Source organism: Coturnix japonica, chromosome 3 (assembly GCF_054131305.1).
Source record: "Coturnix japonica strain WE chromosome 3, WE-NBRP24, whole genome shotgun sequence".
NCBI classification, from domain to species: domain Eukaryota; kingdom Metazoa; phylum Chordata; class Aves; order Galliformes; family Phasianidae; genus Coturnix; species Coturnix japonica.
In genome coordinates, this window is record NC_140665.1 from 3,262,233 (window position 1) to 3,277,678 (window position 15,446).

General features: G+C 42.9%; 1 protein-coding gene across 6 annotated transcripts in view; it reads right to left on the reverse strand.

Moving 5' to 3' along the window:
* VPS54 (VPS54 subunit of GARP complex) overlaps positions 1–15,446 on the reverse strand; it is a 37,127-nt gene that overhangs the window by 1,655 nt on the left and 20,026 nt on the right. For all 6 annotated transcript variants that reach the window (XM_085542373.1, XM_015856551.3, XM_085542374.1 and 3 more), the window contains 12 exons: positions 14,466–14,562; positions 13,657–13,991; positions 12,401–12,530; positions 11,781–11,962; positions 10,900–11,012; positions 9,531–9,594; positions 8,431–8,536; positions 6,109–6,196; positions 4,511–4,632; positions 4,317–4,397; positions 1,490–1,597; positions 671–765 (listed from right to left, as the gene is read on the reverse strand). In XM_085542373.1, the coding sequence (XP_085398499.1) occupies positions 671–765; positions 1,490–1,597; positions 4,317–4,397; positions 4,511–4,632; positions 6,109–6,196; positions 8,431–8,536; positions 9,531–9,594; positions 10,900–11,012; positions 11,781–11,962; positions 12,401–12,530; positions 13,657–13,991; positions 14,466–14,562 (1,521 nt within the window). The remainder of the gene's footprint in view (positions 1–670; positions 766–1,489; positions 1,598–4,316; positions 4,398–4,510; positions 4,633–6,108; positions 6,197–8,430; positions 8,537–9,530; positions 9,595–10,899; positions 11,013–11,780; positions 11,963–12,400; positions 12,531–13,656; positions 13,992–14,465; positions 14,563–15,446) is intronic.

Genomic DNA, 15,446 nt, shown 5'->3' on the forward strand with positions numbered 1-15,446 from the left:
CTGTTACTGCTACTACAAAAACAAGCATTTTGAGGCAGGATGAGAATCAGAAAAGCACATTAAAACCTAGGTCAGTGAAGTTTGGTATTTTCTTTGGTATTTTCTTTCTCAACTGGCCTTAACTACTTTGGAGCATATTCTAGAGGAAATAAATGCTGCTGTAAAAGAAAGAGACTTGGGGCATCCGTTTCCAGCTGGAAATTAGGGACCCCCCTGATGGGAGGGTGTTTGTGCTGGGAAATGCAGTGCTGGTGTATCAGAGGATCCTGTTCTTAGAAGGGGGGCCCTTTTAGGCCCTCCAGCTGCAAGGATTACACAAGATTGAAGGTAGCAGCATGAAGACATGATAGCACATGATTCAGGACAGATGAAACATGCCAAGAACACACCCTGGGTGCTCTTCTTTCTCTGACTTCTTCAACCTAAGACAGTGCTTCACTGCACGGGGGTAAGCTGGCTGAATTCAACACCCAGCCCCCCGACCTCTTAGCAAGCTTGCTGCATTCTCACAGTTAGTAAGAAAAGGCAAAAGTCTTTGTGCCTTTAGTGTAAAAAGCTCCAAATGAGAACTGAAACATGGAGCGTGGCTGCATTCTCCTATAAATTCTTGCGTAAGACAACGCTCGCCCATTTAAATTCATCGGTATAAAAAAGAAATGTGGATACTTACCCATTCTGAGGTCCTCCATCATTGACAACATTGAGGTGGGCCAGCTGCCTCTTCAGATGAAGTTTGTAGCTTGCATTAATTCTCAAAAACAACATCTAGAAGGAGCAAACCAAACCGAATGAGGAGCCATCCCACTGCCTACAGAGAACACACTGCAAACATCTGAACCCCCACTAACTTTCCGTTTCTTTCATGCAATTCATGTGCTTTTCCCATCTGTCAGGCTTTCCTCCTCCTAGTCTAGCTGGCCACTACAATATACCACTGCGTACAGGACAGAATACACTCTTGCTTATCTCTTACATGATGCACTTAAAGGACAGTTTTATTTATTTATTTATTTCTCTCCCCTGTTGTCTGAAGCACCCAGAAACTGCTAGAAGAATTCACCTTTTTCCTGCACTATAACCATTTAGAGTCTTTTTTCTTCTTCCAAGAGGAAGTGCACAAAGCAATCTGAAGGGAACATTTAATTTAGCGTAAAAGAGAAACTACGATTCAGCACATTCAGCAACTCTATCAGTCCTTCCTGTCCTTAGATTTACAACTCTAGTTGTAAATCTAAGCAGTAGCACTAACTGCAGCAAAACACTGAGAAAGGCCATCTGGTACAATCTAGTTGCGTAATACATTTGGAACCTTCAGAACCCGCCCTCTTCGAGCAGCGTGTGACAGAAGAATTCCTAGCAAGGGTTGTGTGTAGGTTTTGCCAAAGCTCAAAGATTCCCACCCCGTGCAGACAAAGCAGAAGTCTCTCTTGTTATGGAGTGCAAGTGCATTTGCAAGAGAGGAGTCACAGGCTTCAGAGGTAACGCTCACCTGAGTTTGCTCCTCAGGAAGGAGGTCGTATATAGCTTCATGCATCTTTGCCATTTGCTTGCAGATATTCCTGAAGCATGCTGAAGGAACAGGAGCTTTCACTTCATACTGGAAAGAAAAGCAAAACTAGTTACTCTGTTCTGTCCCTGTAGAACAGCTTATATAGGAGAGTTTCCAACAGCCAGCAGGATCTCTGCGCTGCTGCTGCTATCATGAATTTCATTTAACTTACCACAAACGAAATGGGCACTGGGCACAACATGGTGCTATTCACCCAAGGACCATCACCACAATCCGTCTTTTAGCAATTCCTGCTTTGTAAACACACTCAAACCAGGATGAAATCTGAACATTTCCACACCTTCATCTCTAACTAATCACCACCAAAGGAATCTACTCCTCTATGATTACCTGCATCTCTGCTCTGGAAAGGGAAGACTGGAATGTGATTTTTGAAGTACCTGGAAAAACTATGCTGGCAGCAATGCCAGCACTTCAGTTGCTGGTGGAGAGGCTGTGCTGGCATAAGCCTGGGTTAAACACCCGTGGTCTCCTCTGCAATCTCCAGCAGCATTCAGAGGAAGAGCTGACTCACTAGGACTAAGAAACAGGAGGAGATGCTCGCTTGTATACTAGTCTGAACTGGGAAAGAGAACAAAGCTTGCCTGAGTGGGAGATGAAACGGGGGAAACAAAATGGGAAGGTCTGAGAAAGCCTTTAAGGAGAAGCCAAACCAATGACTAACAGGAGAAGCAGCAGAAACACAGTGCTTAGTACTCCAGGGGCCCTGCTCCTCGCACAGCACGCGGGATTGTGCCTCAAGACATTAGAGTTGGGCAACCGGTGACTTACAGTTCACCAGTACAGTACAAAGCCAAAGGGAACTGGCAAGCTGCAGCGATGGCTCCTGCGGGACTACAGACAAACTCCTCATTGTGACAGAGTAGCAGCAGCAAGAGGAGGAAACATGAACCCAGCGCTGAGAGTAGCTGCCTATTTTCATCTCCAGCTAAGGTCAAGAGCAGGTAATACCATGAGAGATCAGACAGATTTACTGCTCTTCTTTCCAGATAGTCACAAGGCAGAAAGAGAAGCTAAGAACTCCACCCGGGTTTTTTCCATGACCATGCACCCTTTCTTATCAATTTTAAAAGAGAGGTTTTTAGAACTGTTATCCCACCCTTTTTTGTTTTAACTCCATGCCAAATCCAACAGAGATGCCAGGATCCGTACACAGCACATGGCCTCATTGCACTGGGATGGTGTGAGCACGGCTCCTGCTCCATGGGCTCAGAGAAACTAAAGCAACATCTCACACTGGCCAAGGACCAGGCCAGCAGCCTAACGACTGGGCTAAGTTGTTTCTCTTGCTCCGAGCAGCGTGCCTTCTAGACTGTGCAATCTGGTTTTAAACTGCACTAGACACAGCCCTGCCATGAAACTCACTTGCTCATCCTTTTGGATTTGCATACTTAAAAGCAGATGACCACTTTATCCATCCATAAGTCACTCAAAGAAGATACTGACATGGTTACATAGTTTGCCCATTTGCAAATTTTCCAAGCTTTCTTTTTTTTTTTTTTTTTTTTTTTTATGTTCTTCACTGCCTTCAGTGCTGAGATTTCATCACCGCAGGAACAAGATAAACCAGATTATGGGACATGTTAGGAAGGGAGGCAAACCAACACATGGCATCCTCTTCTGTCCTCTGTGGGTTGCATTAGCTCACATGAGCCAGGCACTCTCACTCAAGCCTTTCAGACCTTTAAAATACAGGAATATTCACAGTTCTTTTACCCTGCCAGCTCACAAGAGGTGAGCAGACTGGAAAGATGGAAGGACAGCAGGGGATGGGTACTTAATAATTACCATCAAAAACAAAAATAGTGTTAATGACATTCTGTGGGCTAACTTGGTTAGTACTAGTAACCAAAATTCTTGCATTTATCTTTCACTTTCAAGAGGAAGATGACAAAAAAGGGCTCAAAGAGCGACATTTTTGATAGAACTTCTATTTTGTGCAGGGAACAGAGCACTGTTTGTGTATTTAGAAAAGGCCATAAGCATCTTTTTACAAGCATAAGCACAACAAGAGCATAAGACCCACATTAGACCCAAAGCAAATGCTAAGCTTTAATAGTTTCTCCACCAGATTAGCAGGCCCAGCAGACCCCACCTCAGGGCAGTCTCTTCCACGGCCCCAAGGAGCGCAGTGTTCTCTACTTCTAGGTGAGCCAGGAACTGGATCCTGCCCAGGACCGATCAGTCCAGTTGACAGACACTCATAAAACACTAAGAGCATTTAATGGCAGAGCTACCATTTCTGCCACACAGTGGGACCCTCTAAGTGCAGGCTTGCAGTCCCCAGGCTTACAGACCTACTGATGGTTTGATCCTTCTTTGTGGAAAATTCCTCCCCCCAGGCAGTTTTTTCTGCTTCCTCAGCTGCAGGAAATGAGGCACCATCAGGAAACTAAGGGAAGGGGAGCCAGCTTTTGGGGAGAGGTGGCAGCCTGGCTGCAGATGAGCTGTTTGTGGATAGCATTGCCCAGAGGAAGGGCACTTCAGTTCCTGCATGGCAAAGCATCTGCACCAGCCCAATCACATCTGGTACAGAAACAGTTTGGGGGGAGGAAGGAGGAAGACAAATGAGGCCCATGTGACAAGTGTTGAGACAAACGCATGAGTGCAACACAGAGCTTTGTGTATATAGAAGAGTTCCAACAACTGATGAAGAAAGTTTAAGACTTCGTTTGAAACAACAAGGCGCTGCACAGTGAGACCTCCAACAGCAATTTAGTGTCTAATTATTTCTGTAAATCATTACCTTGGATAACAGCTTGTCAAATAAGCTATCCATTATGGCAACGAGCTTTGCTGAGATTTCAGCTATGTGGTCGTGATAATCCTGTAATGAGAGAGAAAGTAGATTTTATTTATTATCTAACGACATTCGTATTTTTCAGAGCACAGCTAAGAAGCAGAACTTCCTGCTTAATTAGGAAATGTCAAAAGAGTTACCTTTGTAATGTGGTCAAAGTGCCTGAGCATGCTAAACTGCTTTGGCTGCAGCCGAGCTTCAAAATGAGCCCTGATAATAGGAATGTAGTGTACGATGAGCTGTAGGCAACGTGAAGACAGGGCTGTAAATCCAGAAGTGAGAGAGGAAAAGCAATTAGTACACAAGAAGAGTCATTCTGTATAGACTGCACCTCCTTTAATAAGGTAGATCTAAACACAATGTAACCTGCTTTAAAAAAATACAAGGAAGGAGGTGAGCATTTATTTCCACTGGAGGAGCCTACCCAGTGAAAAGGCTACACTAGCACCTGGCTATTTACACCCAGCTGTGGTAGCATACAGAATAAGGGACTAGTTTTACAAGGGGCCTTAAGTGTCTACTTGACATTTGGAGCCCTGAGCACACGCAGACATCAGAGATCCCAGAAGACCTGACTCAGCAGCTATCTAACCTCCATGGACACATTCCCAAGGCACCAATGTTTCTCCCCCAAGCGATGTACACAAACACACTGCCCTGCCAGCACCAAACTGCTTGGAACCAGCTCCTGCCTGAGTGCCCTCAGGGTTCCCAGCACTGAGCTACTCCTGAGCACACAGGGTCAGAGCCAGCAGCAGAACATGGTGGTGTCAGCATAGTCTCTGTGCTGGCCAAGTCTGGAGCCAAGAGCTGGCTCCAGGGGAGCCTCTGATCCCACCCTCCTCAAGCTGATCTCTTAGCTGGTAATCATTGCACCCTGAAATATAGGAACTGGAGGTTAAGGCATTTGCCTCAACCCATTGCTAAAGGCTCTTCATTTCAGGAAACACTTTAAAACATGGAGGAGGGGTTCATTGAGTACAATCATCAGGCTTCCCTGCAGCATGAAGCTGTGCATTTAGCACTGCCACGCTTCAGCTGGAGCAGCCTAGGCACGTAAACTCTGCTGAATAGTTGCACAATCTAAAGCTCAAATCTGACTTTGGATTCAGCACACAGAGCTCTAATTTACCTCACTGCACCAAGACACTCAACCACATAAAGACTTGCTATTTGGTTCACGGCCACCTACTGAGATCATGTTGTGCTTCACCGAAGCGTGGTTACAAGCCACAGGAGGAATCTGTGGACGCACTGTTCCAAAACAGCACCACAGGGCAGACAGGATGGCACAGCTCAGCAAAACACAGGGGGAGGCTGGTGTCTGGCTGCACCCTCTGCCTACACCGCCCATCTCCAGACCCAAGCACTACACAGGGCACACAGACACCAGAGTCACCCTTGGAAGAGTAACTGCAGCTTCCCACAGTCAGAACATTTTCATGGCAAACCTGCCAGCCTGTTTCCCTCACCCAACACAGTGGAGTTTTATACTCACAGCATTCAGCTAAAACAGCAAAGGGACTGGTTGGATTTTCATGCATCTCTTGCACAGGCAGTTAGCTTTCGTACATGTTTCACCCTCAAGTAAGCAAGGCTTTATCACCTTGTGTTCCACACAAAGCACCCCAACACAAACATAAGTGTTTAGTGTTATGTTTTAAGTGTTTAGTGGATTATTTTATTTTTTGATAGGCAGGAGTACAACAGTTGATGCCTTAAATACAGAACCACATACCTAGATTTTTTGTAGTGATTGTTTTCAACCCAACAACTTGCAGTGCACCGGCTCCAAGCACCAGCTGGCAACTTCGAGAGTTGAAATACTATGAGACATTAAAAAAAGATAATGAAAACATATGCTGGCTGTGTATATATATTCGCTGTCTTCATCAGAGGGAAGTAAAAATACTGGTATTAAAACTACATTGTTACATAAAAATCTTAACAGCTACAACAGAACGGACAAAGTATAATACAGGAATGGAGAACAGAAGAATGAGTTTCTGCCTCTGGCTCCACACCTTTCACGCTGCTTACCATAGAGGAAAACTTGAAAGTATCAATCTCACTACTGCCGAGGTGGCTGAATTGGTGTTACTTACACCACAGAACATGGAAATCTAAGAAATGTCATACAGAAAATGTTAAGTCACGCCAAAAAGCAGGAGTAGAGGAATTCCTGGTATATTAAAGACTTATAACTTGACCTTTCTAATGTAGCTCCAAGAGAGAAATGTTATTAAACAGACACAGGCCAATGGGCTCTCTGGGACAGTAAGAGAGCTCCTCTTAGCATATTCTGTCTTAGGAATTCTATTTGTTGGCCCAGCTCAAGACCCAAGACATCCCACGCTGGGTTGCACGACGCAGTAGAGATGGAAAAAACATTCCTGTAGTCCCAACCCCTGCTCAAAAGGGACAGCAGGAATTCCAGGGCTCACATTTGAACACAGCTGCTTGACATTCACTTCCTCTCTTCCTCCTGAAAAGCAGGATCTTTTCTTGTACCTCCTGGTGGACTTTGGAAGTAGAGCCACCGAGCCAAAGACAGATATCCTACACAGCCTCAGCCCTCTGAGGTATTTAACTTAGGTTAGAGCAACACCTCCTCCTTGTGACTGTTTGGAGGAAAGTATTTCTGCATTCTGGCAGCGTGGCTGCAAACCTTCTCATTTGTGCCAGCTTAACTCCAGTGATGATGACTGTGTTTTTGTTCACTCACAGGTGTCATTTCACTCTGTTTAGAGCGACAAAGTTTCATCATCCAGGAACCACTTTACAGCTTCCAATCACAGAGTATTCTTGCTACCTTCGAAACTTGCTAGCTTTGAAAGTTTTCAAATAAACAGTAGTGAGCTGTAAGGACACTTATTTTGTCCAAAGCATAAAGAAATGTGCTTTTGGTTTTGCTAGTTGTCACCTCTCTGATGGTCATCTCGCTGCCACAGAGACAGGAACTACAACTAAACTGGATGCCTGGATACCAAGCAATAAAACATGAATCATTTATCTCGAGCTACAACAAGAAAAGGAAGGCAGAAAGAAGTAACACAGATGCAAAGGTGCTTAAGTCTGAGGCAGCTGCTGCTGTTCTGCCTGCCTTCACAAAGGTTCTGCAAGTCCTGTGTGAAGCAGCAGATTTAGTAAAAAGAGGTACATCCCCAGTCCTGGATTGACTAAGTTCTCCTTGAATGGCATTTAAGAGGGAAGGTTTGAGGATGAACACAAATGATGAGTACAGGAACCATTCCTGTATCTGGTTATTCAGATAATGACCACTAACAGAAGGATACTATTTCAAGGCCCATCTCCCCAGTATGTTTCCATCCCCTTCAGCCCCCTTTATGTAAAACATACTTTGGCAGAGTAGACTGTTTGCCTTCTATCCATCATCCTTATGTTCAGAACTCTAATACCTGATATAATAATTGTGGGCAAAGACAGATGTGAAAACCCTGAAATAAATAAACGGTGAGCTCTGGATATATAACCAAGGTTTTATGTTGGTTTATGTTTATAAAAGTACTCCCTTTATCACCATTTCTTTGTATCACCTTGCAGCATATACTCTGCCAGTACTCCTCCTCTCTAGAGAGAAAGGAATGAAAAAAGGCCTGGTCTCTGATACCTTTACACTTTTCAGCAGCAGTTTCATCCCATGCTACTTCTCACGCTTCTACTGACTTGTAGAAATCGAGGGACTAGTTCCCTTCCTGAATACAGACAGATCTCCATGACACCTGGAATCAAACTGCTTCTTTGTCAGCAGCATTAATCCTACATCCTGCATGAAGGATGGACAGCCATGACAAACACTACAAGGTGGGATTTCAAACCATCCCTGGTGAACGAGAAGAACAACAGCCTTCTGGACACAGCACATGGCACCTTCAGCACCCTTAGCTTAAAAGCCTACCTTATGACACAGTAAAAAATGCAATCATTTCTTGATAATTTGCATCATTTTCATCAAGTTGTAAAAGTACATGAAACATTACAGTAAATTCACTGCCCTGAATACTCTCAACTGGCACGGACAGCACATTTGGATTCATACCTTCAGTAAATCAGACAGGCGGGTGAGCATGTCGGTGGTGATGGAAGGAATGTTATCCACACACTGGCAGTACTCGAGGATTATTCTTATTAACAGCAATACTGTCCTACAAGGGAGGAAACAGCCAAATACGTTACCTCAGTGCACAGATGATCTCAAAAAAAAAAAAACAAGCAGGCCAGTCATACTGACAATTAGTCCACGGAGCTAAAAATAAAGCTTCAAACGAGCAGAGATTAACTATCAAATACACAGTTTATTGAGTAGACTTCATCCTTTGAAGCATGTTCAAATGCTCCTACTTGACCTGAAATTCTCTTTTGCAGTGATATCAGTAGGCTGGCACTGAAGTTCTGAACCACCAGCTTGCTTCTAATTGAACAATGGTACATCATCATGAAGCAACTCACGAAACAAGAGCCGGTCAAAGACTTTATGTAAATCAGTACTTTCCCCTTTAAGTCTGGGGTAAATTATGTTAGGACTCTGGAAAGTGCCATGTTCCAGGTTTTACTCCTAAAAAAAACCCAACACCTCCAGGCATATTTAACAGTTAAGCCTCTCCATCTTTGGAAACAGAATGCTTCTGAATGAAAGAAATGTGGGAGTACTACGTACTTTAAATTATCTGTGATGTAGCTACAAGAAACTACTTTCAAACTCAAAGCAATCAGGCTACCAAGAAATATGGATTACAGCTTCTGAGATAGCCCTCATCTTCTATTTTTCATTCTGAGTAAGATAAGCAATCAATCAGTAGAGGGCTTGTGTACTTTGCCAGAGACGACCTATACTGTGAGACATAAAAACAATGTGCTGTGACAATAAATCTATATTTTCCATGAACAAGTGTTTTCATGACAAAACTGCAAAAATCAAATGAAACCATAAATTTCAGCCTTGTCTTTCAGAGAAGAAATAGTATTTTAATAATACAGAAGAGCTTGAAAGCTGGTCAGGAACTAAAAGGAAACTAATCTGTGCAAGGAAAGGTTTTATTTCTACTTAAATAAGATTGCTAGAGCTATTAGTATTCATCACAGTTCCAGCCCAAAACACTTGCCAAACTAACCCACTGTTAAGGGAAAAGTAACTCTTACCCAACTGTTGCATATTTTTGTCCTTCAACAATAAGGAATTCAGTTGGCTTCCTTTCTTCAGCACCTAAACATTTTAGCAATAAAGGAAAAGGATGAGTTCAACTAAGAACTAGTATTAAATATAAAAGCTGGTTTCTAGAAATCAGGCATCCCCTCACTCAGGTCTGAAACCAGTGAATCAATCTTTGGGATACTGATCCATTTAAAAAACTGGGTCACTCACTATAATTAATAAGCAACCTCACTGGTCATACCTACTCGAATACAGATGGGATTTGACATCAAAAATCCCCCAAAGTCCCACAGTCATTACAGATTTAGAAACTTCAAATACAACAGGTTAGAAACACAATAAGAAAAAGCAGAAAAGGCTATGAGGATTTCTACTGTAAATTCTCCAGTGATTTGCTATGTATATTAATATTTTACCTTCAAACCACTTTTTCCCTCAGGCTTCACAGCAGAAGCTCTTACTTATGCAGTGTTTCATGCTAAATTTGATGCCTTCAGTTTCCTGTCTTCTTGAAGAAAGCTGCAAGAGCTTCTTTAGGAGGAATGGCTGACAAGCACTGGAGTTGTGTTCCATGATTTGTGTATTAAGGTATGGATGGAAGGTATAAGGCAAAACCTTCCATCCCTTCTGCACTCCTTTTGAGGGGCAGACAGGGCTTCTGCACCACAACATGACTGTATTCTCACCTATTGCCATCTTCCTTCCCCTCTGGGAAAGCTATCTCCCCATTCTAACTGTTCACAGACATTTATCGCGGCAATACAAGATGAAAATCCCCACGAGGTAAGAATACATTATGCATTCCCATAGTGCATGTGGGGAGACAAAGCACAAGGAGAAAAAAGTGACTTGTTTCAGGTCAAACAAGGTTTCTGTGTCGAGGTAAATAACTGAATGTACGTAAGTTTTCACTTCCATGTGTGGCCATACAACATGCAGTCTTTCACTTGAACAACTGGCAGACAAAGCAGTGGAAAGGTGCAAAGCATTTCATAACACAAAGGAAACTGAACACATGCACATACTCCTTGTTCCCTTGCAGCACTTCAATGAAAGACTAAATTTATGCATGGATTGTAAGCTAAGCCTTTACACTGGGAATACTACTGGGAACACAACTCCCTTCCTGTGCTAACACTTAAATGGGTTTTCAAATGAAAGAAAAATAAACTTTTGAAGTCAGCCCAAGTTTCAACACTGCTAACACAAAAAAAAGCATCTGTTTCCTTCCTTCTGATGCCCCAGTCATGCTACAGAAAACGAGCACAGAGCAGAATACATCCGTCAACATTCAGCAGCACTGTCTGTGGATCACACGTTTAGATTCCACTAATAGTAGAACTGCAAGATACGTACCTGATGGCTTTTTTTCCGGGAGAGAAATTCTGCCATCTGACACAGAATCAACGAGATCCTGAAATTCGGCAGGAACTTCAGCTTGCTTCCAGCGCTCGTTGTCCAGGAGCAGGCTTAAGTTACAAAGACAAAAGAAAGGAGGATGAGAAAACAAAACACCCTGTCCAGACACTTCTCTTGCCTGTACTGCTGCTGAATCAAACCTATAGTAATATAAAAATAGCCAGTGGCCCAATGTGTTACATCATCAAACTTTATTATTAGAAAGAAGTGCTTGATGATTAGTAGTAGCAAACCAGAAAAACACCTTTTTGGCCCAGAGATCTGTTTATTCAAACTATCACAGAGCACAGTCAATCCCAGTAAGTAATAAAAGTCCTTACAAGATCACTGCCACTGAAACAACGTGGAAACACTGGAACTTTTGATGCTTATGATGAATGAAAACAAAGGGACTTGGTATGTGTTACTGGGAAGACTGCTTCCCAGTATGGGTTGGATTTTTGTGGTGTGTGGGTTGTTTTTTTCCTTGTTTTTTTCTTGGAGGTTCTTCCCTCACCAGCTAACTCCTGAAATAAAGCAACCCCATCCTCCAACACCACTTCTGAGTTCTTCCTGTAGCTACAAGCTGTCCTTATTTACTTAACTATAGAACAATCCAGTTTAAAGAAACTGCTCTGAAAGCTGTAAAAACCTAAAACAGTTGAAAATAATTGTGTTTTAAATTGGCTGCCCAGCCTGCCCCTCCTAAGTACAACTAAGTTATGAGTGATCCAGGCAATGAAGATTAGCGTTTTCCCATGAAAGACTTGTGTTTCCCTGGTGTTTAATTGATAAAAATTATGCATGTAAGAACATGAAGGTCTTCTACACAGAAATACCTTAGCTTTGTCTTCCTCTCCTCATGGAACCTATTCACAAATTTATTGGCTTGACTTTGAAGTGCTCCTCGCAAGGACATGCTTTTTCTGCCACAGATCTGCTCAGTATCTAAGATAAAGCTTTCCATCAAGCGAGAAAGAGCGACAAACTCATTGGAATTCAGCTTCTCCAGGAAGCCACCCTGTATGCAAAGAAACACGTATTGTAAGGAGACATAACACCACAAAAATTCAGAGAAGTTGAGAATCAACTAGACAGTACATCTGAGGGTTAGCAGTATTTTAAAGGCACATTCTTTTATCCTACATGGGACAGAGTATAGAGAGACTGCAGTACAAACAGCTGTCTTGTCAGAGATCATGCATTCTCTTCATGGAACTTCAAAGACAGCAAGTCAAAATATTAAACAGAAAAGTAGTGAAAACTCATGTTACTTTACAGTGATGTGATACATTAAAGCTTGGGTGCTGCGGGCATTAATTAACATCAAGTGACTGTGACAACAATTACTTACTACCAACTGGGAAAGCAATTTCAGGATTACTCATTAAGCCAGGAACTTGTAGTAACTTCGCACTGAGGATGAAGCTCCACCAGCAGCCTGATCCAAACTCCTTACCTTTGCTCTTGCCATGAGGAACTTGACTGAACGATCATGGCAGATATCAGAAGCATTATACAACAACTCTTGAATATTATTTGCCAGCCTGCCCAGTTCCAGTTCAGTCAACTTCATGTCATCACTGATTCTAAAAATGACAGAACCATTCATTTGAACATCAATTCATAGAAAACGGTGTTTCTGCTCACAATTTGAAAGAAGAAAGAGCTTTGCAGCAGCTGTCAAACATAGTTAATCACCAAAGCCACTCTGTACAGATGGGACCATCTAAGCTGCTGTCAATGCCACATCAGTCCCTGTGACAAGCAAACACAAAACCAAACTGTCCTTATATTCTGTTTTAATATCCAAATTACTATTACTTAAGGAAAAAACCATGCAACCATTACTAATACAATAAATACTGATGTTTATTGACCTAAACATCACCCAGCTCCCGTAACATTCGAGCATCACAAACGTATGATGGATAAACACAGCATTTTAGTCCCAGTGCAGGTGTAAGGTCTACCATAAATCCCTGTGCTCTCCTGACTGAAGTTTACAGCCATCGTTCTGCTACCTCTTTACCCTTCAGGGTCCTAAGCCTTGCCTTTTAAAATAACTTTGTGGCTTGTCTATCATTGTGAAGCAAGCACATAAGCACAGCTCTGCCATTCACCTAACCAGTGAAGATAACAATCTTCTGGTCTAGCCTGGCTGCTAGTGCTGACAGCATGAGATGAGGGAGAAAGCCTGGGACACAACAGCACATCAACTGGGCGAGCAGCACCCTGACTGTGTAATGAAATGCCCATCTCCAAACATGGAGCAGAGGTACAAAGGAAAACAAAGAAGGGGTGAAGCAAGTCCATTTCTGAACAAAGTTTCACAATTAGACTTAGGAACTCTTTTGTTGCTTGAGAGCTCCATCTGTGTGGTATATTTTTAGCTAACTTCTCCAGACCAGTTGAGATCCTGCTACCTCCTCCTTCCTCTCTCCTCACTCTAACTCCGTGGACTCCTCTCATGTTGTGTTTTTCTCCCAACACAGGGTGAGTTGGTCCTTGTGCCACTATATATACAGAGGTGAAAACAAAGCTAACCAAACAAATCTGAGTAGGGACAGTGGCAGTCTATATGGATGACGGTGGTGGATAACCACTTTGTTTACCTAGAAAAGCACATTCCCTCAACGTACCTTTCGTTGCACACAACCCCCAGCTCCCAACACCCTGCTCCTGACAGCTGAGGCAGGTATTGCATGTACTCACATCATCTCCACTCCTCCTGGAGTAACAGACGATGTTGGCTCTTTGCTGGATGAAGAGTCGGTAGTGCACTCTGGTTCAGAGACTGAATCGCTGCTACAGGGCTCGCTGTTGGGGGAAGTGTTTCTCTGAGAGGTAGTGTCAGCTGCTACAAGTGGGAGGTCCCCCTCGCTGAACGCATCGCTTATAAACATGCCTTCGTGAGTCAGGTAAGCCACTTCTGTGTCCACGGGACTGTCTTTCACAGAGTTCTTTTGCAAGGTGTCCTCCAGTTCTCTGGTTCTTTGGTTCTTGTCTAGAACCAAGAGAACCACGCTACGGATAGTATTTAACGTTGCCTAGAATCAAATATAACTTTCATTACACAAAAAAAAGACCCAAAACCCTGTACCGTACACTCGCACTAGGAAAAGATTTTCTTTTACCCACAAAAATCTGACTAAATCCTGGCTTTATTTCCTGCCGTGCAATTAGCATTCAAAGGCAGACCCATCTGCCTTTGATGGTAACCTATATCAGATGTTTCCGAGAACAGTGAAAGAAACCTCATTTGGAGCAATCTAACACATACAAAAGTCCTGTCCTAATCCCCAGCAGCCTGAGATGGATGCAATCAGGCTACAAGAGGTATTATCTCCTTCCCAGCGCTCTCTTTGTTGGCACTAATCATTTTTACCCTGGATGGTGATATTCACATATCCCTCCTTTCAATCTAGTTTGAATTCTATCATCAAAAAAAACTTCAAATGGAAAGTAACTTTATCTCGTGTCTGAACCAGCTACGTGAAAATCTTGGCAAATTAATGCCTTACCTTTATTCTCTTGAGGAAGATAGTAAACTTAGAAAAAATATCCTTCAATAAATCAAACCACTGAGGAAAATTCATCATTCTTATCTGGTCTGCAAGCCTAAAAAAAGAGAGTGGTATTTGGTAAACAGCAAATATTTACTAACCATGCTGACTACCGGCACATCAAGAACAAAAGCAAGCTCTAAATGGAATTGTAACTGTAACGAAAACTGCGTAGACTTATCTAGCAAGACAACAGACATCACCTGAAATACTGTCGTGATTAACAGTGTGTGCAGTGGAATGGAGAAGAAGGCACAGAAAGATAGATCATGCTAGAGAAACAAAAGCCTCACTTTAGCTTTTCTAGGGCATAAGGCTCTTTTCCCAGAGATAAGCGTGTGTTACCATGAAGGAGGAGCTGTGGATTTAATAATATTTTAATCAAAAAATGAGACAACAAGGAAAAACAAAAATACCTTGCAAGTATTACAACAGCTGTGTTATTAAGTTCATTTTGCTGCATTGCAATGAGATCACTTTAATAAAAGTGAAAGTCAGCTGTTTGTAGCAGAGGGCAGGAAAGTCATTGACTGAACAGAAGTGAAACTCTGCAACAAAGAGTTAGGATCCAAGCACAGAATGGTAAACACTGGAGAATGGTGAACAAATAAATCTTCAATGTTTAAAAGTGATGCTGTGCCCAGTCTTTCAGTCTCAGCACGAACACCATGCAGACTCTGCTGCTCACTTTGTATTTTCAACTGCTCTGGCTTTCCTCAGGGTAGCCCTTTGCTGATCCCAGTGAGTCGTGGAGCTGCAGGAAAACAGGCTGGTGGGGCCCTCTGGAGATCCCACGTCCAACCTCTGCTTTCTCTTGTACCTGCTGCTTTTTGCCCTTTCCCTGCATACCTGGACAAAGAACCTGGCTCTGTCTCCACCTCAGCTGTACCTCTCCCATGGTGCAGCTGCAGGCACCTCACCCCTGAGCTTTCCACTCCC